Below are 25,884 nucleotides of genomic sequence, written 5' to 3'. Positions count from 1 at the left end.
ATAGATAGATAGATAGATAGATAGATAGATAGATAGATAGATAGATAATAGATTGATAAAATAAAAAAAAAAAAGAAGAAGTCAGTTTCCAAGTGAGACTGGGTTAGAACAATCTAGAACAATCCCAGGAGGGACAAACAGAGCTTAGTGTTGCTGGGGGCACTGGGCCTTGCTGCAGTCAGCAAGGACTGGAGTCCTAGAGGTATTTGTAAAGAAATGCCACCTGATGTGGTGTCTTTTGAAAAGATAGGCAGCTTCCAATATCTACCCTTGTGCATAGGGTGGGAGACAGAATCAAGTCCTCAACAGGAAAAAATAGGGCTCTAGGAGGTGGAACTTGGCCGGGAGTGAGCAGCTACTCTGGGTCTGCCCTTGTGGGTTCTGCCTTGGAGGTGAGCAGATGTTTAAGCCTGGAGTCTGGGGGCCAGCACTAAGATGGGGCCTGCTGCACAGAGGCAGGCCAAGGGCTGCATCACTTCCTCTCTGTGATTATTTCCATTTTGCCATCTCTGAGCCTTTACAGTTGGGCCTTAACCTGGTCCCTGCTTTGTGGGGATTGTAAGTTCACACTGGGGGACCGGTGCCTCCAGAAGACAGACTGTAGGATGATAGCTACCGTGATCAGTGAGGGAGCTCCAGGGTGACAGGGACGTATGGGGTCCAGCCACCTCTCCTTGCATGAAAATTCAATTTTTTTTTTTTTTTTTAGATGGAGTCTTGTTCTGTCTCCCAGGCTGGAGTGCAGTGGCATGATCTCGGCTCACTGAAACCTCTGCCTCCCAGGTTCAAGTGATTCTTGTGCCTCAGCCTCCCGAGTAGCTGAGATTACAGGTGTGCACCACCACACCTGGCTGATTTTTGTATTTTTAGTAGAGATGGGGTTTCACCATGTTGGCCAGATTTGGTCTTGAACTCCTGACCTCAGGTGATCCTCCCACCTCGACCTCCCAAAGTGCTGGGATTACAGACATGAGCCACTACACCCGGCCGAGAATCCAATCTTCCTTGCTAGCCTTGGAGAATTCATTTGATTTATTAAAGGAAGATGTTGCTTTCTTCTTCACAGCTTTTTGGAGGGTGTCCTTGGCCTCTGTACTCTATAAAGTTCAGTGACAGAGGGTGCAAGCCAGGAGAGGAGTGTCAGTCCCAGTGGGGGTTTGCTAACATGCAGATGCAGCAGGTGCTACAGGGATGGGAAAGGGCACTGGGGTGAGTCAGGTCTAGGTTCTGCCACCGGCTTCCTGGATTCCTTTAGACAAGTCACTTCTCCTCTCTGAGCCTCAGTTTCCCCTCTGTATGATGAAGAGCTGGACCAGATCCTACTTCAGTCAGTGAAGTAGCTTCTTTGTTACTTTTACCATTCACAAGTGCCACTGTACGCATTTCATTAAAGTATTTCCTGGGGCGGGCTTGGTGGCTCACGCCTGTAATCCCAGCAGTTTGGGAGGCTGAGGCAGGCGGATCACCTGAGATCAGGAGCTTGAGACCAGCCTGGCCAACATGGTGAAACCCCGTCTCTACTAAAAATACAAAAATTAGCTGGGTGTGGTGGCGGGCACCTGTGATCCCAGCTACTCAGGAGGCTTAGGCAGGAGAATTGCTTGAATCTGGGAGGTGGAGGTTGCAGTGAGTCAAGATCGTGCCACTGCACTTCAGCCTGGGCAACAGAGTGAGACTCAGAAAAAAAAAAAAAAAAAAAAGGATTTTCCTGAATTGATTCACTTTACTAATTTCTATAGGTTTTTTGTTTTTTGTTTTTTTGTGGAGACTGAATCTTGTTCTGTCGCCCAGGCTGGAGTGCAGTGGTGCAATGTTGGCTCACTGCAGCCTCAGCCTCCCTAGTAGCAAGGATTACAGGCACCCACCACCACGGTCAACTAATTTTTGTATTTTTAGTAGAGACGGGGTTTCATCACATTGGCCAGGCTGGTCTCGAACTCCTGACTTCAAGTGATCTGCCCACCTCAGTCTCCCACCGTGCTGGGATTACATGCGTGAGCCACTGTGCCCAGCTATAGATTTATTTTAAAATAAAACTTATTGACATAATCATTAATGAACAATCGGTACAATGAATAAAGTTCTAATAATAAGGCCTGTGAAAATGAAAGAAAGTTACATAATCCTTGTACCATTCTCCTGCCTGAAAGAGATCTGAGCCTGAGATTTGCTTTCTCTTTGATAAAGAGGGAAATTACAAAGTGGCAGAGAGGTGTTGAAGACAGGCTAGCACCCAGCAGAGCCTTTCCCCCGATGGAGCCAGAGTATTAAAAGAGAATTAAGAAGGAAAGAGTTCTCTCACTGTGTAAACTAATGCTGTTTTAAGTGGTGCCCACATATACCTGAAATCACTGTGTAGCCTCAGTGGTACACGCCCTTGACTTTGGGGCACCCTAGATATACCACTTCTTAGGTCCTTCCTCCCTGTCCTAAGCTGCATGATTCTAACCTGTGTGCCTTTTGACTTCTGATCCCTGGCCTAGGGGAACACAGACACAGGCAGAAAGCACCCTGGGTCAGGCCCAGCCTCAACCCTCTGACGCTCCTGGTTGCAAAGCTGCCAAGGTCTCTCCTGCAAAGGAGAGGCCCAGGAAGGACAGACATGCAGGACAGAGACCTAGACAAACAGGCAGGGGCACAGCAGTGTGAGCTCTCTGTCCTCACCTCTTTCCCAAACTGCCCACCCACAGAGGGCACTTGCACAACAACCCACCAGCCAGCTTGTGACCAGCTGGGCAGCTGGGATGGCCCCAGGCATCAAGATAACTGTAACTCGGGTGTGTGTGCCAGTGGGAAGGCTTCCTTATCTATAATATGGGAATCAAGGCCCTCCCCAGGCTCCTCCCAGGGTCACGGGCAGGAGAGGTCTGGGAGGGCTTGTCCTGTATGTCCCTGGTCTCTAGGACCTCGCCTGCCCCATCTTCAACCACAGGAGGGGCAGCTGGTAGTCAATGGGCCAGGGTTAGGAGAGGGAACCAAGAGGGTACCAACCCCAGTCCACACGGGAGCTTCCTCTTCGCTGGCTCCTGAGCCGCCCCTGGGGCCCTGCCCGTCACCCTGCTGTGCCATCCGGCAGGACACGGAACGAGAGCAGACAACAGGCACCACAGAGAGAAGGAATTGCTCACGGTTTTCAAAATAGAATCGATGGAAGTCCAGGCCCTCAACCAGGTTCCCCAGGGCCTCAGGTTCGAAGGCTGTCATGCCAGGGTCGCACATCTTCCTGGGGGAAAGAAGCCAGAGGAAAGAGGGGCTGGGGCGGCTTCTCACTGGACCCTTGGAGGGTGAGCCTGTGAAATAGGAATGATTGCACCCACCTCACAGGATCATTGAAGTTAGTGGATGGGAAGGGGCTTGCAAGCTATAAAGTATGTGATATCACTGACGGGTTGGTGCCATCTAGATCCCAGAAGCCTGGGTTCAGGCCCTGGCTCTACCAATGGCTATGCAACCCCAAGCAAGTGGCTTAGCCCCTTTAAGCAAGAGCACCATGGATGGTGTGCAGGGCTGTGCGGTGCACTAAAGGTGCCGGTGGGGAGGAAATTCAGCTTGCTCTCTACTCTCCCAATTGCACTCCCCGGTTCAGGACAGTGGATCCAGAGGGGGCTTTCTCTCATTTGTCTTCCTGTGGGGTCGGGATGGGGGACACGGCCTTTTCCTTCCCATAAAAGTGACTTCTGCTCATCAAGCCAGGTATATACCCGGAAGGGGTGAGTTTTGCTCATTTGAACAAAAGTACCCTATTGTTAACAGCAGCCTTGGCTGTGAGCCTCAGTTTCCTCTTCTGTAAGATGAGAAAAATAGCATTAGATGAGGTAATATCTGGGAGGAGAAGCACAGGGCATGACAGAGGCTGTGTATTTTCAGCTGTTGTTCCCTTCCAGGTCCTAGTCTTCTGGGAGACCCTGACAGCTAGGCAGGGGAAGGGAACAAGCTGTCTTTCCCATCTCCAGGTCTGTGGGATCTTTTGTGGTATAACATGGACCCCTGTGACAATAGCAATGAAGCCAGGGACAGGAAATGTCCCAGGACAAGCAAAGCTCCCAACCCAGGGTAGAATTGGAGACACCCAGGAGAAGGTGTCAGGCCCCCAGCACCGTCTGAGCTGGAGAAAGCATTTGCAGGGTGCACTGTCCCTGCTCTGTCCTGTCTGTTTGAGTGACCCCAGACAACTTGCTTCTCTACTCATTACCCCAAATTCTCTAGATGGCCTAAGCCAGGGGCTGGGGGACTGTGCTTGGAGCAAACAGGATGCTCAGGACCCTTTCAGCTCCAGAATCCCCCAAGAGTGGAGGTCCGGACATGTGGGAGACTGAGCGCCCCCACTGAAGAAGCCCCAACCCTGGAGGCACCTGGATGCTCCTGCCTCCTAGAGTGAAGGAACTTGGAGGTCATCTGCCCCAACTCCATTGTACATATGGGGAAACTGAGGCTCAGAGAGATGAAGGAACATGTTCAAGGTTACGCAGGGCATCATGGACCCCAGAGGTCATGGCAAGGGGTCAGAACCTAGAGCAGGCTGCAGATGTCAGAGGAAGTGACATCACATAGGTGGGAGAGGTTCCCCAGGATCCCCAGAAGTGCCACTGAGGAGCTTGGGGACCACAGGGGTCACCTCTCTTTCCTTCACTCCCTGGCTGTGTGCTTTCAGAGCCACTGGCATGATACATTCCAAGTCCATTCTTCCTAGAACTGGCTGCAAGACCAGCTTAACAGCCTATTTCCATGCTTTTATGCAACACTCAGGTATATACATGCACACGCACCTGTGCACCCTCCTTGTGCACAGCCTCAAATGTGTACACATGTGTACAAGTGCATGCATACACATATGTACACATCACCCTCAGTTCCACACATGCATCTTCTAAGCCCCTTGTTCTTCCAGAGGGAGCCAGTGACCTTATAGGGGGCTTTGCCACCTGCTGCCACTGAAAACTCTCCCACAGTTAGAATGCACCTGGCAGGCCGCCGTGGTGGCTCACGCCTGTAATCCCAGCACTTTGGGAGGCTGAGGTGGGTGGATCATGAGGTCAGGAGTTTGAGACCAGCCTGACCAACATGGTGAAACCCCATCTCTACTAAAAATACAAAAATTAGCTGGGCGTGGTGGCATGCACCTGTAATCCCAGCTACTCAGGAGGCTGCGGCAGGAGAATTGCTTGAACCCGGGAGACGAAGGTTGCAGTGAGCTGAGATCACACCACTGCACCACTGCACTATAGCCTGGGTGACAGAGCGAGACTCCATCTCAAAAAAAAAAAAAGAGAATGCACCTGGTTTGCCAAGCCTTTGAGAGGCAAACTTCAGCTCTGGGCACACTGGAAACCAGGAACAGGCTACCCAAAGAGCAAACCCCAGCCAGGTTATGCCCAACTCACTTTAACCCAACAGGCAAAAATAACTCTGCCTTGGTTGGCAGTCTTTGTCCTCCAAAAAGCATATGTCTGGTCTCCAGGCTCAGGCCTTGTCAGCATTGGCCAAAATATTAAGGACTAAGCCCAAAATATTTACTCTCCCTGGGGCCAGCTGAGGGCCCAAGTGAAGTTTGTTTCTGGGCCGGGCCAGGCCAGAAAGGTGTGAGTGAGCAGCACAGGGTGCTCCAGCTCAGCCCCTGCACACACAGCTGCCCTTCCAAAGGCGAGTCCAGGTGTGTTTGGGATGTCTCATTTTATGTTATTTTTGTGCAAGCTGCCTTATTTCTCAGAGGAGTTCAGATTCTGCTTAGAATTACTTCTGCTCATGCCTGCTCACTGAAGGAACACGCCCTGTGGATCCTGCCTGCTCCTGCCCATCTGAGGTCAGAGGTCCAAGGGAGTCTCGGGTGAGCACTCAGATCTACTGGGCAGGAATGAGGGGAATGTGCCTCCCTTTCCACCTTCCCAGCTCATCTCCTGAGGAAGCCCATGCTGTGATGCTGTCCACCCCCTCTTTCCTTGGGGAAGCAAAGGAGTTTTGTTGGAGTTCCTCCCAGGGAACAAGATGTGAGGAGGAGGAAGGATAGGAGGAGGAGGAGGACTGACATATAGGGAAGTGTTGTGAACAGAAAGCTCAGTATAAGCATCAAGTCCAGATGCAAAATAGAAATATGAGTTCAGCCTGATTCACAGCACATGCAAAGTGAGTGGATGAGGATCGGAGACGAGGACCCCCAAAGTTAGCCATCGGTACCCCCTGAACAACGATCCAGGCAGGACATGCAGAATGAGCCCAGCTGACTCACGTGTAGGACTCAAAATCTCCATTGCTTATGGCTTCAATCAGCTGCTCTGTCACTTTTATAATTTCCTGTTTCCGCACTGTAAGGCAGAAGGGGACACAGAAATAGTAATAATAATAGTGATGGTAATGAAGCACCAACTACCATTTCTTGAGTCCTTATCATGTGCCAGACCCTGTGCTGGGACCTGAAGACCTCATGCAGATGATCTCATTTATCCTCACATTGCTGCTGGGGGATAGGCATCATCACCCCCATTCCACAGAAGAAACTGAGGCCCAGAGAGGCAAAAAAAAAAAAAAAAAAAAGGTGTGGAAGGCCAGAGCCAGTGTCTCTGTTGGTGGTTTTTGCCTCTAATACATGGTGGACATGCTGACTCTACGCCTGATGTAAATCCAGGTCTTGGCTCCCAAATACTTATTCCTACCACCTTTGCTTTGCTATGTAAATCAAAACAGGATCAACTGTGGCACTGTCACTGATAGCCATGAGCCAGGGGCTTTCTTATGGCCAAAACCAGGACCTCTAAGAAAAATCTTAGGGTATACACATCTCTTGAGCCTCGATGAGCTTCTTGCTGTATTTGGGTGCCGACAGGAGTTAGGCACTGAGCTGCCCAGAACTCTCTAGGCATAATGAACCCCATTTGCTGAGACCTGGCCCTCCCCTGTCTGCCACAGAAACACCACAAACAGCTGGTCTTTCTGGTGGAGTTAGATGGCAGTCTTATTAGATGTGTGATTTTCTGAGCCTCAGTTTTCCCATCTGTAAAATGAGGATGCCACCACCTCTCATTCATTCAGAGCCAAATACATAGTGGACAGAATGCAGGCTTCAGCTTAGACAGATGTTCATCTAAATGACTGTCCAGGTCCTCAAGCTGTGCAACTGCGGGCCACAAGGTGGTTTGCTGGTCTGTCAAATGGAGATGATAGTCTTCTCCGAGGGTTGTTATGAGGGTGGGGTGATGTGATGTACATGAAGCATTGGCCAAAGCCTGGCGCATAGTGGGTGCACCTCATAAGTGCGACCATGTCCTGCCTCCCTAGGCCCCTGCCAGGGGTTGCCTCTCTGCTCTTCACTAATACCCTGGGAGGTAGGCAAGGTCAGCTTTCCCCCACTTCACATACGAGGTAACTGAGCCTCAGTGTTAGAGGAATTTGAAGCCAGATGTCCTGGCTTCTGGCAAAGCCTAACAGAAGCCTTGCTCAGTCTCCCAGAGGCAGGCCCCTTTCCCCCCTTCCACAGGCTTAAGCTTGGCTTTAAACCTGGCCAGCTCATTGGACCACTGGAGCTGTCTCAGGCGAATAGATGAACACATTGCCTGGATTGCAAGCTCAGGTCTGGCCTCAGCATTTCTCAATCTGGGAGCCTGGGAGGCAGCCCAAGCCTAGCAGAGGCCCTCACCAGCCCTGTCCTCACCAGTTGCTCATGCCACGCCACCCCACACAGGAGCTCACCTCAGGCCCAGAGGACACAGAATCAGAACATCCAGGCTAGAAGAACCCTTGGAGGCCAGAGCCTCCTTATCAAACTTTAGGGAAACTGAGGCCCAGTGAGGGGGGTGTCATTTGCTCAAGGACATAGCACATACCAGGTGGAGAGCCTGACTCCTGGCCCAGGGCCTTTTCCACAGGCCCCTGAGGCCCCAGCTCACTGCCTGCCATAACACTAACCTCATGCAATTGTTTTGCTCCAGTGCTTATCTATGCCCCAACTCATAGATGAGCTCAAGGGGGCTGGGCTGTGACATCCCTTGCTCACTGCGTCCTGGAGCCTGGAACAGGCTTGGCCTCCACAGGTCTTTATCACTGAATGAATGAATGAGTGTACCAGGCCATGTGCTATGTGCTTAGTCTACCACGTTCCAGAGCCTCACAGCACAACTTCACTTCCACGTCACAGATGAGCAATCTGAAGGTGAAAGAAGCTAAATAATTAGCTTCGGTGGGACTGGGACCCGAATTAGAGTTTGCAGCTCCAAAGCCCATCACATTCTCCCACACCACACCCAGCACCGTCCTTGGCACATGGTAGATGTAGCAGTGATCATTCAGTGTCAGTCACCACTGTGAACAGCTAATTCCCTTTTCTCTCCTGGCTCCAGTCAGAATCACCTGGGCTGGGAATGAGTCCATTTTCAGACCATGAATGCCACTGGGTCACACAGGTGTTGCTGTACCTCTCTCTCTGGGGACTTGCCTGGGGCCGGGGCAGAGGCAGCACTTAATACATATGTGTTGAGTGAATGAATGAATGAGTGAATGAATGGAGTGAATGGGACCAAATCAGAGTCTGGACTGCTATCTTTGTCTTGCCCCTTGGACTTGCCCAAGTTGCCTGGTAGCCACTGTCCCTAGGACATCCAGAACCTGGCTTCCTGATCACCTGTGCCCTCCTTCCCAGAAGCTGGAGATTGAGGATGGGAAGAAGCCTAGCCCAGCCAGAGCCACCCTTTTTTTTTTTTTTTTTTTTTTTTTTTTGTGAGACAGGATCTCTCTGCATTGCCCAGGCAGGAGTGCAGTGGTGCAGTCACAGCTCACTGCAACCTCCCCCTCGTGGGTTCAAGCAATTCTCCTGCCTCAGCCTCCCGAGTAGCTGGGATTACAGGCATGCACCACCACGCCCAGCTAATTTTTGTATTTGTAGTGGAGATGAGGTTTCACCATGTTGGCCAGCCTGGTCACAAGCTCCTGACCTCAGGTGATCTGCCCGCCTCACCCTTAAAGTGCTGGGATTACAGGTGTGAGTCACTGCGCGCGGTCCAGAGCTACCTCTTTCTTGCCATTCCCAAATGGAATCAGGGGTGACAACCAGAGCAAACCCACGTGCTCCCAACATGGGACCTGAGTCACTCTCCTTGCCTTCTCTGCATGGACTTTAAGACCCTTCTGGCTCACCGTTCCACAAGCCTGTGCTTAATGCCTGTTTCCTGAGGGTTGCTTCTCACTGCCATCTCAGAGAATCTAGCACAGTGGCTGAGGGCATGGATTCTGGAGCCAGACTCCCTGGGTTTGGATTCTGGCTCTGCCACTTACTTAATAGCTGTTCCCTTGGGCAAGGGACCGTCCAGTGCCTCAGTTTCTCTATACGTATAATGAAGATACTAATAGTACTTACCTTGTAGAGTTGTTCTAAGGATTGAGTTAAGAATATGTCAATAGAAATAGCTAACATGTACCTGGTCCTCACAGAGAGCCAGCTGCTGTTCCGAGTCCTTTAGATCAAGCACTTATGTAAAGGATGCTGCATTATGTAAAGAAGTTAGCGCAGTGCCCGGCCCATGGGAAACGAGTGTGGTTATTATCATCTGGGAATCTCTGAATTGGAACTTCCTCCTGAGGACATCCTGGAATCTCTAGCTGGGGCAGGGATGTTTCCCAGCAGCCTGGCATGAGGGGGTGTGGCTCTGGTTGGAACCCAGGGCTTGTGGCCTGCCGGGAAGCTGGCCACACTGTTGGACGGCTCTGGCTATTTTCACTTCCTTCTCCTTTCAAGTTGAAATCTGTCCTTCTGAAACCCCCTAGATACAGTTCTTGTCTTCTTTCCGCCTTCTGGGACCCTGAAGCCAACATATGCTTCCCCAGCCTCTATGCCCAGTCTTCTCAGGGCTGAAGGCCTCCAGGATGTGGTACTGACTCAAGCTGGCCATTTAATCCTTGAGAGTCCTGGAGCTGTCTAGATACCTCTCTGAGTATGAGCACACAATCTCAGGTGTGGCCTGAATAATGCAGACTCTCAGGTCCGGGGTAGCACTCTCTATCCCCTCCGCCCGTTCTGGATATTATACCTCTATTCATGTAGCCTGAGACAGTGCCTGACTTGGCTGTGTCGCCAGCTACTCAGGACACCAAGTTACCAACAATAAAGCCTAGTGGGCAGGAATCTCCCTAGCTTTGTTCTGTGGGACAGAAGATCTGGGGGCCTGGTGCTTCTTACATCTGGAGAAGTCCACTCTGATTCCGGGCCTCTACCATGCCCTCAGCAGCCCCACTGCTGCATTCATTCAGCAGCTACTTAGTAGCAACCACTGGCCTTTCTCCTCTGCCAGCTGTTCACCCAGACAATCTGGGAACGCTCCCCTACAGATGGGAAAGCCCAGACCCCAGATATAGGTTAAGACACTCTCTCAAGATCATACAGCATGCTAAGACTGAGATGGGATCAGCATTCCTGACTGATATTTCCCAGAATGCCTCTGCCCGAGGCAGAGGTAGCTCTTTAGTTGGAGAGGAAATTAATTTTTCATGGAGCGAGTCTGGAGGGATGGGAGAGTGGGGAGGAAGCAGAGCCCCATGCAGCTCAGAGGGCAAGAGGCCTGTGCAGTGAGCCAGAGGGGCTTTGAAATATTAATGTCTCTTTCTCTCCTCAGGGGACTATGTTCCCTGGAGGATGACATTTCTAATTAACTTTAATGTCAGGTCAGAGTCCACCCCACCAGCTGTTATTCTCACTTAGTAAGAAGACTTAACAAATTAACACCAGAAAACGGTTCTCTGGAAACTTTCTCTGAGGCCGGGAGAGCCTGGCGGAGGCACACGGACTCCTCTTTCCTGTCAAACACAGGGAAAAGCTCCTGGTTGAGCATTTCTTCCATCAGACATGGCTTCTGGGGTTTTTTACATGTGGAAAAACTGAGGCAGGAAACAGGGTCCCAGTCCTACCATTAATAAACCATATGTGCCCTTTCTCCTCGCTAGGCCTCAGATTTCACTCTGGAAAGGGGGGAAATCTGGAAAGTGAGCCAAAATTCAGATTTGCAAATTGCCCCATCCTGATCCTCCAAAGCAGAGGATAATGACTGCAAATGTGAGACCTCAGGGATGCAGCCCAAAGCCATTACCCCAAGAGAAAAACGTCTTTGATGGCTCCTAATTTACATTAATATTACATACAAATGTTGTATTCTATTCCAAATATTTCTCTGTCTGTTTAACATGTAAATTTGTCTTAAAATAATCTTTGAGTAAAATTGGTGCTCCAAGAAAATGTCACCTGGCTTCCTATCATTCAACCACGAACTACAGTTTGAAAAAAGAAATTGAGATTTATTAAACAGTTTCTCTGGGCCAGACACATATGTGCATTTCATATGCATCTTCTCATTTCATCTGCACAGCAATGAAGGTTGGTACTATTTTCATCACCTCTTTACTGTTAAGGAAACTGAAGCTCAGAGAGGTTGAGCAAGTTGTCTGAGGTCATTCAGCAAATGGACTCCAGTGGAGAAGACAGAGCCAGACTACCTCCACAGTCCCTGCCTATTGCTGAGGCCAGGATTATGTGGCTACATCTATCCAGTCTCCTTAACATCCCAGGGCTCAACTCTTACCATTGGACAGCTAGCCTTAAATAAGGGGAACGGCTTAGAAGCACCATTTCTTGGCCTGCCACACACCCCTGGAGTCAAAATTCACAGGGGCAGGGCTGGGAATGTGGTTAGAACACTGGACTTTTGTGAAACTAGAAGGCTGACTTGACCCCACCAGGGAATTCTTCAAGATAGTGTATTTTCTCATACATTCATTCATTTTTTAAAAGAGACAGGGTCTTGCTGTGTTGCCCAGGCTGGAGTGTAGTGGCTATTCACAGACACCATCATAGGTCACTGCAGCCTTAAACTCCTGGCCTCAAGCGATCCTCCTGCCTCAGCCTCCTGAGTAGTTCAAGATAATGTATTTTTACAAATTGTCCCTGGTGCCATCACAGAAGATGGATTTGCTCTAGGGCCAGGTTGTGGTGACAGAGTATCCACAACCCCCCGAGTTGGGAATGACCAGGAAGGGACACACACAGGGCGGGGCTCATCTTCCAGGCATCCTGGCAGCGTCAGGAGGCAGCCGTGGTATGTGGTGTGTCAAAACTGCCTTAAAGCCTGAATCACAATTGTACAAAAATGTTTCCTACATAATACAGTGCTCTTTTTCCCATCTCTGAATTCTAAGGCAAAATATCTAAACTGGTACTGCTGAGTTCCCTCCAGGTCAACGGCCTTTTTTCATATTTCAGAGACTCCCCCACTACCAACACCACCAGGCATCTCTGCTACACACCTGAGTGTGTGAACCACTGAGCTCCCTGTCCTGGGGAAGGAGGAGGGCTGGCTGCTAACACCTGGAGGATTTGGTGTCCCCAGGGCAGAAGTCAGCAATCCCTGCCCCTTCCTCCAAGCTCCAAGGGCACTTTCCAGTACCAAGGCCTTCAGAGTGGTGGTTACCAGCCAAGCTCTAGAATCCGACTGCCTGAGTTCAAATCCTAGCCCCATCCTTTGCGAGCCACAGGACAACAGAGTATAGGCCAACGTACCCGGCCTCTCTGTCCTCTGTTTCCTCAGCTGTAGAATGAAGTTCACGGCAACACCTACTTCGTGGGCTATTGTGACGCTCCAGGAAGTCAGTCCAGATAAGTGCTGAGACTGGGGTTAGCGCATGGCAAGCATTCCATAAATGGCAGCACTTATTACTATTTTTGTTTTGTTCTTGCTCACAATCCAGTCAGTTACCTGACACTTTACTTCCCCCACCTGAGAGCTTTTGAGGACTGCTGGCCACTAGCTTCAGTGGCGCCGGCATCTTTGGTGGGTCTTATGCAGTGTTTCCCATACTCCAGCCACTGGAGCTTTCTGGATTTTTGCTCTCCTTTCCTTTACTATTATTACTTCATGTTTTAAAAAATAATAATAATTTTATTGTTATTAATAGCAATAATAATGAAGTAATAATAGTAATAATAATGGTAATATATAATAATGAAGTAATAATAGTAATAATAATGAAGTAATAATAGTAAAGGAAACTCAAAAACACGTATTGCAAAAGGAACATGTATACCATTACCAAACACTTATGACTTGAATGTGTTAAATTTTTCTCTAATACACATATAATATATATCCTCTAAAATAAGAAAACCCGCCGGGCACAGCGGCTCATGCCTGTAATCCTAGCACTTTGGGAGGTCAAGGTGGGCAGATCACCTGGGGTCAGGAGTTTGAGACCAGTCTGGCCAACATGGTGAAACCCCATCTGCACTAAGAATACAAAAAATTAGCCAGGTGTGGTGGTGGGCATCTGTCATCCAGCTACTTGGAAAGCTGAGGCAGGAGGATCGCTTGAACCCAGGAGGCAGAGGTTGCAGTGAGCCGAGATCGCGCCACTGCACTCCAGCCTGGGCGACAGAGCAAGACGCCATCTCAAAAAATAAAAAAAAAATAGATAAAATAAGAAAACCTATCTACACACCAGCAGTAGTTCTAGTACACCCCATGGGAATGGTGCCTCCCGGTGTGCCCAGTTTATAAGGCACCAGAGTGAAGCTCTCTGTAGACAAGCAAGAAACGAGGTTGGCACATGGGAGCTGTCAGGAAAAGGGGGTCTGTCCAGCTGGTTCCAGGAAGTCTAAGGGGTCCCCACACTGAAGGCCCCTCCCTACCTTTGGTGTCTTCATCCTCGATGGTGGTGTTGGTGCTCTCTGAGGATTCCTGCCAAAGAGAATAGAGGAGATGGTGAGGTCTGCCTGGGAGCGGGACGAGGCACGGCCAGGCCCTGGCTGCCTGGTGACGCGGCTGGTTTCTGTGAGCCTCACAGGCTCTGCCTTCCAGATGCTGTCCTGAAAACCCTGTCAGATTCTTCAGCCTCAATACGGGGAGGGCCCAGCTGAGCAGGTGGCCGGGGGCTGGGGTGGGGGAAAGGGATGGCTGCAAGGAGAACCCTGGCCTTTCTGGAAGAGCTGAGGGGGGTGCTGGGTCCTTTCTGCTCGAGGAGGTGAAGAAGGGGTGTGGAGGAGCAGAGAGACACCATGGCGGCCGCAGAGTGGGGAGGAACACACACTGGCAGGGGAGGAAGAGAGAGAGAGGGAGGCCCAGTGTGAGAGAGTGGGCTCTTCAGAGGGGAGAAAAACCACACGACTGAGTGAGACAGCAATGGAACCAGAAGAGGGAGGTGGGCCACCATGCCACCACTGGACCCTAGACAGAGGCAGGGCTGGTGGCTCCCCTACCACCGGCGGGCCTGGTAGCCTTACACCAGCTCAAGAGGGGCCTCCGTGGCACCTACTACTTTGGCCAAACCAAGCCCCACCCTCGCCGCGATTGGCACAAACCAAGCCTGAGATGAGTCTAGAGCAGAGGGGCAGGGAGAAGTGAGAAGCCAAGGGCTGGACATAGGATTGGGTTCAGATCCACCTTCCTACCCGAGGAGGGTCTCAGGTCTGCTGTCAGCCTGCTGGTCTGGGCCGTGGAGTTGGAGGTGTCAACAGAAACACGCAAACAACACACACACACACAACACACATATTGTCACACAAGGCACACGTACCAAGCACGCCCTGAGCACCCTCTCCCCGCCCCAGGTTCCCAGTGCAGCCTGCAGGAGGGAGGCAGGAGCAAAGGGTTCGAGGCCCAGCATTTACCGGCGTTAGGAGACGGCAGACACTCACCATTAACTGAACGCTGGAACTGGACTTTCTTTTCTGGAAAAACAAGGAGAAGAGATGGGACAGGAAAAGACACAGCGTGAAAACAGCAGGGAGCAGAGGAACGACAGGTGAGGTTTGGGAGGAGGATGGGCCTCGGGGTCATCCTCTGTAGTCCTTTGTCGGCTTGGTATCGGGACAAGGAGTCAAGGAGTCAAGGCCACCAGCAACAGTTGACCTGGCAGGGCCAGTCCTCGGCCTGAAGCTCTGGGTCCTCATGCACACTGTCTGGGTCTAGCAATCTAACAGCTAAGCTCATGGCCAAGCCTCCCTGGGACCAGGGCTACCCACCCTGCCTAACTCTGATGGCAAAAGCCAATCCTGGCTCTGGATGCCAGTCACTGGAGGCCTACAGATTCCAGTGCTCTTGAAAGACAAAGGGTGCTCAGGCCTGGAGGTGAGGCCCAATGTCTTCTCCTAGGCTCCCCATGCATCTCGGCTAGGAGGACCTCATTCCCAGTTGACCGTCACAGTCACTTGGGAAACTTGTTACAATAAACAGAACCAGGTCCCCTCTGAGGAGTTTGATAACTACATCTGGGGTGCAGCCTGAGCATCTCCATTTGAAACAATATCTGCAGGTGATGCCAAAGCAGGGCCAAGCATGGGAGCCAGTCCTCTAAGTAGATTTTGAAATCCAGCTTGCATTCACAACCTCCCGGTGGCTGGCCTATTCCATACCTTTATGCTGATGGAGAAACTGAGGCTCAGCCAGAAGTGGAGCTGGGTCTAGAACTTGAGTCTTTTGGCCCTGCCATTCAGCCTACACTAGCATTTTGGGGATTTGTAGCACCCCCTATATTGGCTGTGGAACCAAGAGAGGGAGAAGGGGACAAATGTAAATTACCTTCTCCCTCCCTCAGCTCTCCAAGCCAGGAGTCTTAAAGACTCCCATTCACAGAAGGTGGTAGGTGAAGACTGACCCTTGCATTGCACAGATGAGACACTGAGGCCCAGAGAGGTGCAGTGGCCTGCCCAAGGCCTCATGGCAACCCACTGGCAGAGCTGAGGCTAGAACCCAGGCCCTGCATTCAGACTTTCCTCTATCCAGATCTCCAGGCACCCATAGTCAGACCCCTCTCCAAAGGCTCATCCTATCCTAGATGCCCTTACACTGGAGAGGCCAGGAGGCCCCTCTGCCTGCTGCAAAGGGACTCGAGGAGCCCACAGGGTAGGCCTTTGCCATGGGAGGCGCTGGATATGCCTTGAGGGTCTCAGGTCTAATTCTGGTTTCTGACTCTAAGATCCAGTGAGCCTCTGCCTGCCAGGAACTCAAGGCCCTGTGCCTTCCATCCGGGGCCTCCACAGAGGGGACAGGGTGGCTCACTGGGCACTTCCAATGCCCATGTGCTCACAGGGGCATAAATGCTCACAGACCCTGTATTTTCCCCAGCTGGGCTGGATGGTGTGGTTTCCACAGTCAGCAGCCTACAGTCAGCCCCTCGTCTCCTCCCCTCCCTTTCCCTCTCCTCCCTCCTCTCTTTCCTCTCCTCCTTCCTCTTTTCTTCCTCTCTTCCCCTCTCTCCTTCCCTCTCTCCTCCTTCCTCTTTTCTTCCTCTCTTCTCTTCTTCTCCACTCCTCTCTTTTACTCTGCTCCCTGACCCTCCCCTCTCCTCCTTCTTCTCTTCCTTCCTCTCCTCTCATCTCCTCTCCTCCTCCCTCTTTTCTCCTCTCTTCTTTCCCCACCTCTTCCCTCTCCTCTCCTCCGCCTCCTTCCTCTCTTCCTTCTTCTCCTCTTCCTCTCCTCTCTTCCCCTGTCCTCTCCTCTCCTCCCCTCCCCTCTCCTCCTTCCTCTTTTCTTCCTCTCTTCTCCTCTCCCTTCCTCTTCCCTCTCCTCAACTCCTCCTTCTTCCTCTCTTCCTTCTTTTCCTCTTTTCTCTCCTCTCCTCTCCTCCCCTCCCTTCCCCTCTCTTTTCTTCCTGTCTTCTCCTCTCCCTTCCTCTTCCTTCTCCTCTCCTCCTCCTCTCTCTCTTCCTTCTTCCCCTCTTTCCTCTACTCCCCTCCCCTCTCTCCTAGTTGTCCTCCTTCCCTGGCTGGAGCCAGGCCAGGCACAGAATGGGGAAGAGGCCAGGTCCCACACAGCTCAGCTGTCAGCAGAAACCTGAGGAGCCGCGCAGGGGCCAGGATTTTCCAGGCGGGACACGAGGAGGAAACACAGAGCAGAGACTGCATCAGAATCGGACGCACAGTGACAGGATGGGACATGGGGAGAGAAGTCACGATGCACAATGGGACACCAACAGGGGCAGTGAGTGGGGCTGAGGGGAGTGAGCAGTCGGCCCTCCTCCTAGAAGTCCAGGCCTAGGGGTGGCCAGGAGGGGGACGTTGCTTCTTGGTGATAGAAAGGCTTTACTTCCCTGAATCACAGACGATGATGCTAATAATCTCGCATTGATCAGCACTTTAGTTCGATTTAAAGGGACTTTCACTGAAAGTAGAAATCTCCCTCTTCCACCAAAAGTAGAAATCACATCTCTTAGAACCACATGTGGAAGCATGGTTCCAAGGTTAGCAAGGATGATAGAAATAGTACAGTCAAAATTCGCCTTGAAAAGCCCTTCAAGGCCCATAAAGTACAATATAGCATCATATCTCTACCATTCCTGCAGTGCTGGAGCCAATCACTGCCTCTTCAGTTAAGCCCCGGATGAAATGGGGTTTGTCTCCAGCCACCCAGCGGTAGGAGGAACATGTGCCTCCCCACTGGGCTGAAGGTGAGACAGTTAAAGGAGCCTGTGATGTGGCTCCACCAGGCCCTTCTGCTGTGACCCTCTCACCAGCCCCCTGCAAAGAACTGCTGTGCTCCCCTGGAACAGGCAACAGAATCGCTGGCCTGGGTCCCCCAGGGGGAGAACGGTAGGGCCCAGACTCAAACCCATGGCTTCGTTGCCATCCAGTTTCAATCATACTGAAAATGCACCTGGACCCCCAGCTCTGCTGTTCTCCCCACACTCCTTCCAGGAGCAAGACATGGCAGGCCAGGTTCCCCAAATCCTGGGCCAGGCCCCCAGGTTATTCTCATCTTCCAATAGGACTTCTTCCCTCCTCCATCCAAGGGAGTGAAGGAGGCTGAGCTACAAAGAGATGGTTGAGCCAGGAGCGGCCTTCAAGCTCCTCTTCTTCCACACCCAGGCCACCCTGAGAAGTCTGTCCTGCACTGCAGGAAGCAGTGACGCTTTGTCCAGCTGTGCCCACTGGAAAGCCTGCAGTGGCCTGCAGAGCCCCACCATGCTGTGAGCTGTCCTTGCCATCTGACAGCTTCTGCTTCCTGGCCTTGCCCTAAAAGAGCTAATTAGCATTTCTTCCCAAGAACTAGCCTGATGGAGGCCTCTCCTGACCCCTTGCCCAGCCTCTACCAAGGCCATATCCAAGAGCCAAGTAGACCAGGGTAGCTTCTCGCTCTACCTCCTTAACCCACTAGTGTCTGTGGTCTCTGTCCCCACATCCCCCAAATCAGGGCCAGGGAGTCTGCTTTCCCCAGGGGGCCCAGCACCCCTAGCTCAGTATCTCCACACAGGGGTCAGAGAGGGCCCCAGCTGTTCCAAAGCTGGCAGCTCCCACACTGCACATCCCTCCGTTACCCCTACACACGGAGGGGTGGGGAGTGGGCTCAGGGTTAACCCAAAACAGCAGGCAAGCCAAAATTCAATGCTAGATTCCATTACAGGATTTGGAATGAGTGCCTATTAACTTTATAAATTAAGTTGACTTTAGATCTGTAGTTTTCAAATATTCTTGAGAAAACTTTGTTTTCAAGAGAAATCTTACCCAAAAGTCTGATACATAAAATAGAGGAAAGATAATAGTGCCTAGCATCTCACGAGTGTGTATTGCATACCAGCACCATGCTAAGCTCTCAACGCGCATTGTATTAGTTAATCCTCACCAATAGCCTTAGGAGGTGGAGAACTCTTTTAACCTCATCGCATGAGTGAAGAAGCACAGGCTCAGGGAATGTAAATACCCAGTCCAGGTCTAGCTGCAGGCAAGCCCAAGGGCTCTCTTCACCATGGTCATGTTCTGGTTGAAGTGGGTATGAGAAGCCCAGAACCATGTAAACCTGGCACCTTCCACATCCCACTGCACTCCATGTACTGCCAGAGGTGCCTCCCCAGTCAGTACCTTTGGGATCTAAAGAGTTCAATTTGAAAACCACTGTCTTAGACTAATAACCAAATAATTATGCATTTCTCTAGCACCCAAGATGAGAAGGGAGAATAATTAGATAGGATTTTCTTGCCTCTTTTGTTTGTTTTTAAAGCTGCAATCTTGGAAATGATCATCAAATTCACACCCCACTCATTGTACTTATGGGAAAACTCAAGCTGGGAGGAGAAGGCTAAGGGCAGAGGGGAGACCCAATCCTGGCCTCGGACATCTAGCCCAGACTCCCTCCCATGCAACCTTGACAGACCAAAACCAGCGGCCAGAGACCATAAATGCTTCTTTAAACAAAGCCATCAAGCCACCAGCACACCTGGCTAACAGCATCCCACACCTTCCAACAGCATCCCACACCTTCCAATGTCCTGGGCATACCCCAGCCCTGGGGCCCTAGCCAGGTAGGGCTCTAAGCCCAGAAAAAGGCAGGGTCTCAAGAGAGGATAAGATTGAGTGGCAGAGGAGGAGGGAACTGCAGAGAGTAGGGGACCAGGCCCCAGAGAGCAGAGGGAGAAGAGAGAAGAGACGGGAAGGAGGACCGCAGGTTGTGGAGGGACCGCAGGGTAACTCGGGCTCTAGGGGTAGGACAGGGCAGGCCCTTGGAGCCGGGAGGGGATTCTGGCACTGAACCAGCACCAGTAGGCCTTGGCGGGAGGGGGCACCTTGGAACCCAAAGCCTGGAGGAATGGCTGTCCATCCTCCACGAGCTTTCTGGGTGGGACTAAGCTGTACGGGGGGCAGGGGCCCGATCCAGCCCACACATAGGCAGGACGGAGGTCACCCCTCATGACCATTTCTGTCATCTCCTTGCACCCTCTCTTGCACACCAGCTCTCCAGCCCTGGAGAACCACAGAAATCTCCTTCTGACCTGCCCCTTTCCTTGCGTATGCCCCAGCCCCAGCACAACTGTCACTTCCACCCTCCTCCAGTCCCCCTTCTCCCATCTGCCCCCAATAGTCACGGCGTGACGGTGGGCACCGAAGCCCAGCTTTTGGGTCTGGAGACAGCCTGGCCATGAATGTGGCCCACGTCTGCCCAGGACACCATCAGCAAGGCCCAGGTCTTGCTCCAGGCCTGAAAGCCGGTCTCTGTTGGCAGAAATGCTGCCAGAGCCAAGCCCTGCCAGGCTCCTGGAGGGGCTTACCTTCACACCATCACTCTTCTTGTTTCCCCCACTCTTCCCTCCTGTGGAGGAGAAAAAGTAGAGGGTTAACAACACCAGGCAGGGCACCAGGGCCCACAGGGCGAGGAAGAGCAGCATCCACAGGCAGCTGGAGGGCGGACCGCAGGGAGCAGAGCCGGCCCAGCGATCCTGGGGGAGGCCTCCTCCTCTTCCTCCTCCTTCCTCCTTGGCAGCCCAGGGACTGCCAGTCGCCCGCTGGGTGGGCCTGGGTTCCCCGCCTTCTCAGCAATCTCAAGCGTAACCCTCTGGCTTCATGGGTTGAGGGAGGTGTCCAACACGTCCCAGGACTGTGGGCTGCTGTTTCAGCCCGGGGATTCCCTCTGAATTCCCGTCACCACCGTGCTGGCGGTGGCCAACCCTAGGCCTGGCTGCCTGGCCCCAGGCTGGACACGCCCTCCCGGCCCTGGCCCTCTCTAATTTTAGCCCCATGCTGCTGCGGAGGTCATGTGTCAGCCCTGCCTACTCACTCTGGACAGCTGCAGGCTGCGTCTTACGGGTGACAAGAAGCAGACGCCCCCACTGGGGCCCACCCTGCTAAAGCACCTATCCCCTGCCTCTCTCCTCAGGCCATATAGACCTCCCCAGCCTCAGACTCCAGAGCCCCATGCTGGCTCTGGCTATGGCCCGGGTGGCCAGGACAAGCAGAGCAACAGCTCTCTGGGGGCCTCCCCTGCTGTCATTTCCCCTTACCTCCCTCCTCACTTCCTGGCCAGAGCCCTGGAAGTAGGCATCAGCCAGGAAATGGCCTGAATGTCCAGCCCTGCCCACTGGCATCCGGCTGCTTCAGACTTAAGCAAATACCTTAAATGCAACAAGGTATCTGCGAAGTCCTTAGCACAGCACTTGGCACATATGCCGCACATGCTCAGGAAATGGTAGCCATGATAGGACTTCTCCTGGTGGCCTTGAGATGGCGAGTGAGGAGGAGAGTCACATGAGCCACTGATGCCTCAGGGGCACTGAGGCATGGGGCTCATGGCAGGTTACCTTCCCAGTTACCCCCACATTTCCACCTATGATCCCGTCAAGGTTCTCATTCCAAGCTCCCTACTTGCAAACCAAGGCAGGGGCCACCTCTGGATCCCGAAGCTGACAGGAATGGTTGTCCATTCGCCACAGGCTTTGGGGGGTTGGACTAGGATGTGCAGTGGGGCAGGGGGAGTGCTTTCTCCTCGAGCCTCAAGGTGGACGCCCCTCTCAGCTCCAGCCTACTGTCACAGGATTGTGGGTCCAGTGAGGCCACAGCATCTACTTTTCAAGAGACGAGAGCAATCTGGGGTGTTCTATGAAATTTCCTAATTTTTAAGTGTTAGAAACTCATTTGAAAAATTTTTTAAAACACCTCTACTTCCACAAAGCATATTAAGAGATTCAATCCAGCTCACAGGCTGCCATTTTGTGAGCTCAGGACTAGAGTTCTCTAGGGTGCTTCAGTTGTTAAAAAAAGACTCTGACTGTCTAGGTAGCTCATCTTTCAGTTTACGGAATGGCAGGATCCTTGTCCAGGGAGAGGGTGGGAAGGCAGTTTCATGAGGTGGGAAAAGCCCAGTCAGAAGTTCTAGTATCTGCCCACCTCTGGGTCTCACTCCTCCCAACTGGTTACATGGGCAGGTGGACCCACTCAATGCAGTCGGTTGCCCCCTTCTCAGAGCGGCCCTCTTGCTGTGGTGCTGGCCACAAATCTGCAGCAGCTTTCTCGGCTGGCCCCAGCCCCAGTCAGAGGGCCCCTCGGGTGAGCTTTACTCTATCTGCTATCTATATCTGCTCTGCTGCCTGCCAGCGGCCTGCGCTCCCCCAGAAGGAAGCCTCTGGCGGGCACTGGCCCCAGCTCTCTCTGATGTGCCAAGAGGAGCTTCTTGCTAAACCCTGACAATAATCCCTTCCCCTTCTCTCTGCGAAGCCACATGCCTCAGGTGATTGGGCACTCCCTGCCTTAACCAGCCCCGTTTGGCCAAGGGCCTGGGACGCTCCTGCCCTCGACTCCCTGGTGACCCAGCCCAGTTAAGAGCACTTGCTCTGGGGTTGGTCAAACCTGTGCTGAATGCAGGTTCTGCCTCTCTAGCCGTGCAACCTGGGACAAGTCAGAGCTCACCTTCCTGAGCTTCTGCTCCCTCATCCCAAAAATAGGGATGGCGGCACCCCCAGCATCCCCTCTGCTACCCTGTCATGCAGGCCACCTGAGTGGAAGCACGGGACTGCGTAGCACAGGGCTCCAATCATGGTGGGCAATATTGTTACTCCCTGGACCTGGCTCCATCCCACCTAGAACTCAGGCCCCTGCAATCGGAAGCCTTCCCCTCTAGGCAGTCTGGCCTGAGAACCCCAGCACTGCTGTAGGAGTGGGGAGCCAGACTAAATCTCTAACCAGTCCTGGTGGGCCCTGGGCTTGCTAACGTTTGACCTCTCTTCACTTCTGGGCACAGGCCAGGGCAGATGAGCTAAGCCCTTAGTCACAGAGTCCTCTGCAACTCCCTCTCCCAGGCCCAGTGACCTGGGGCACCCAAATATCTGACAGGACAGTGCCCCCAACGAACTGGTGCAGGGCTTACTGGGGACCCCAAGGTCCTGCCACCTACCAGAGAAGTTCCTGGTGGCCAGCATCGTGGTGAGAATGGCTCCCTGCAAGATATAAGAAGAAGGCAGTAGGAGAGGAGGCTGGAGTGAAGGAGGGACAGAGAGACGGGAGGGCCATGGGGAAGGAGAGGCAGGTACTGCATTCAGAGAGGAAGCCAAAGCCTCTGCCCAGCCCCTCCATTTGTCCCAACCCCAAACCTGGCCCAGAGCCCATCCCTTGGCCCCTGGAGAAGTCGGGGTGAGCTAGGCTTTAGCCAGTACAGCTCCTAGGACAAGGCCGCCCTAGGGGCAGATATTAATGGACCCCTTGGCCTGGCCCAAGCTGATGTACTTAACTTGAGGGACACCTACCAGCAGAGGCTCCTAAAGACGATGGACTTTTCTTGCTTGGGAAACAACAGTAGACCTCGTGTCCCCACCTCTTAGCCCTCTGCCCCATGCTGAGAGCATCTTGCTCCAGGACTAGCTCATCCCTCCATGTCCCCTGAGCTCAGAGAATCCCAGGAGGACCCTCAATGTGGAGAAAGCCTCTTCCATCAACAAGCAGGCTGGGGGCCAATGGCCCCTTTGGTTCCAGAGCCATCTGATTCAGACCTGACTTGACACCGTCGGAATCCCACTGCTTATGATGTTAAGAATCCCTGATTCTGATATTTTGAGACTTCCTCTGTGACACAGCTTCCACTGCAGGATGGGGATGGGACTCAGTTCTCCTGACATCATGCTGGCCACCACCCCTTGGTCTGTGTCCCCATCCTGAGCCTCCACTCCAGGCCTGGGAGCAGCAGGTAAGGACGTTCCACAAGAGCTGGGGCCTCCGCCTCTGCCCTCATCATCCCCAGTGTGCTGATGACTCCTCCGTTCCACTGGCCAGGGGCCCCTCAGTGCCTGGCAAAGGCCAGGCCAGGAGCTGTCACCACCCTGAGAGCACACAGAACCTGCAAGAATGTGAAGCTCTGGGCCCACCTGGGTCCCACTGAGCTTCATCAGGGCCATGATCACTATCTGAGTGCCTCAGTCATTCCTCCACAATACTTGGCAACTGGGGCCCCTCCCCCATGAGGGTCTCACGTTCAGTCTCGTCTCACCCCCGAAGCTCTCCCCAGCCACTCTGAACCACTTGTGGTGCCCCTAAGGGGTCAGCTGTACTTCCAAACTTCTGCACAGGCTGTTCCCTCTGTCTGGAACATGTTCCCTTTCTTTTTTTTTTTTTTTTTTTCGAGATGGAGTCTCGCTCTGTTACCCAGGCTGGAGTGCAGTGGCACGATCTCGCTTACTGCAACCTCCGCCTCCCAGGTTCAAGCGATTCTCCTTCCTCAGCCTCCTGAGTAGCTGGGATTACAGGCATGCACCACCATACCTGGCTAATTTTTGTATTTTTAGCAGAGACGAGGTTTCACCACATTGGCCAGTCTGGTCTCGAACTCCTGACCTCAGATGATCTGTCCACCTCGGCCTCCCAAAGTGTTGGGATTACAGGCGTGAGCCACCGCAACTGGCCACACGTTCCCATTCTGACTCTAACTTGGCTAATACCTGCTTTTCCTCCAAGGTCTCAGCTTAAACGCCCCTAGCTCCAGACCCAGAATACCATTGTCCTGCTGCGTTCTCCCACCACCTTGAGGCTTACCCAGGCACAGCACTCACCACTGCCCCGTAACGCCCCAGGAACTTGTCTTTCCTCTCCACTAGAGCAAGGGCTCAGTCACTTACCGCTCACTCCCTAAGCCCAGCCTGCTGTCCAGCATGCAGCAGGTGTTCAATAAATGCTTATTGAATCAGTGAAAGAAAGAACTAGTGAGCGAGTCTCCTGGCCTCTGTGGAGACCCAGGCAGAGTTAGTCCCATGGCCGGGACTGTGGAGGGTGAGGACCTGTTACCTTCAGTTTCCTCCTGGCATTGAACTTCTTCAGGCAGTCCACGGTCTCCTGTCTGTGCATGCAGGATGCCACGGTGGAGCGGTGCTGGAGGAAGTAGGGGAGAGGGCTGTGAGGGGAAGGCAGGCTGGAAGACAGGCCCACCCAAGGATACCACTCAGCTGGGCGTCTTAATGGAGGTGTGGTTGACATCTTGGGGAGAACAATTCATTGCTCTAGGCGATGTTTCAGGGTGTTTAGCATCCTGGCACCAGACATACAATGCCAGTAGCACAGTCAGTTGTATGCCAACCCAGAATATTCACTCCTCGTTTCCACATTACCCCTGAGAACCACTGCAGGGGCAGTCTCTTGGATTAAGCCCTCTCGGCCCCATGGGCCAGGGGCAGGGCCAGAACTCTGTAGGGGCCTGGACCATGAGGTCTGGAGGGGCTCCTGGGAGAGGTCCTGCTGAGGGAGGCTCACCGAGATCCAGGGATGCTTAAGGGCTTCGGCAGCTGTGATGCGTTTGGATGGGTTAATGGTCAGCATCTTATTGATCAGATCCTTGGCTTCCGGGGTGACGGTGTCCCATTCTGGTGATGGGAACTGGAAGGGGCAGAGAGGCCAGGTTTGCCCAGCCTGCCCCAGGCCACCCCTGCGATCCCCCAGCCCCTGACTGGCAGGGGAGCAGGCAGGGGTCCTACTGCCCATCCACTCGGACATCCACACCAGGAGGAGTTGGGGCTCCTCACTACACGGGAGGGGCAGGGCCCCCTGGCCCCGTACCAATCAGAACACAGCGGAGGGAAAGGAGGCCTCCGTCAATCCATCATTCTGAGACTGTGCCTTATTTGGAGAGCAGCCGGCCAGTGGCTTTAGCCCAGACTTCAGAATCAAAAGGCCTGGGTTCAAGTCCTGGCTCTGCCTCCTGGGTTGTGTCACCCGGGTAAGTCACAGGACCCCTTGAGCTATCTCTAGAGATGTTATGAGAACTAAATACAATATAAAACATACAGCACAGAGCTTAATAGCTATCTGCATAAAAGCAATATAGCTTGGTAGTTAGAAGCATGGATGGTAGAGCCAGACTGCCTAGGTTCAAATCCCACCTCTACCATTTCTTAGCTATGTGATTTGGACAGTTACTTGACCTCTCTGTAGCTCAGCTTCTCTATATGTAAAATGGGAATAGTAACAGTACCTATGGCATAGATTGGTGTGAGGATTAAACATAATAATATGTGTAAAACATTCAGAAGAGTGCTATAGAATTGTTAGCTATTATTATTTGTATATATGAGAGAGAAAGAGAGAAACCCTGGCTTGGGAGGCTGCCTCTCCCCCACTCCTCACTCCATTTTGGTGCTGCTTCTTGCCTTCTGGGGCCCCACAGGATAAATCTCCAATCATTAGGT

At 52.5% G+C, this 25,884-nt stretch overlaps 1 protein-coding gene across 5 annotated transcripts in view; it reads right to left on the bottom strand.

Annotated features, from left to right (window-relative positions):
• CAMK2A (calcium/calmodulin dependent protein kinase II alpha) overlaps nt 1-25,884 on the bottom strand; it is a 70,280-nt gene that overhangs the window by 5,592 nt on the left and 38,804 nt on the right. For 3 of the 5 annotated variants that reach the window (XM_026454441.1, XM_023226976.2, XM_031935489.1), the window contains 7 exons: nt 24,953-25,075; nt 24,491-24,574; nt 22,614-22,656; nt 19,999-20,039; nt 13,652-13,700; nt 6,224-6,299; nt 3,129-3,223 (listed from right to left, as the gene is read on the bottom strand). In XM_026454441.1, the coding sequence (XP_026310226.1) occupies nt 3,129-3,223; nt 6,224-6,299; nt 13,652-13,700; nt 19,999-20,039; nt 22,614-22,656; nt 24,491-24,574; nt 24,953-25,075 (511 nt within the window). Of the gene's footprint in view, nt 1-3,128; nt 3,224-6,223; nt 6,300-13,651; nt 13,701-14,656; nt 14,690-19,998; nt 20,040-22,613; nt 22,657-24,490; nt 24,575-24,952; nt 25,076-25,884 lie in introns of all 5 variants that reach the window. The other 2 variants (XM_026454440.1, XM_023226975.2) reach the window with 1 other exon arrangement.

Source organism: Piliocolobus tephrosceles, chromosome 4 (assembly GCF_002776525.5).
Source record: "Piliocolobus tephrosceles isolate RC106 chromosome 4, ASM277652v3, whole genome shotgun sequence".
In the NCBI taxonomy this organism is placed as follows: Eukaryota; Metazoa; Chordata; class Mammalia; order Primates; family Cercopithecidae; genus Piliocolobus; species Piliocolobus tephrosceles.
This window is presented reverse-complemented; position numbering and strand designations above follow the sequence as displayed.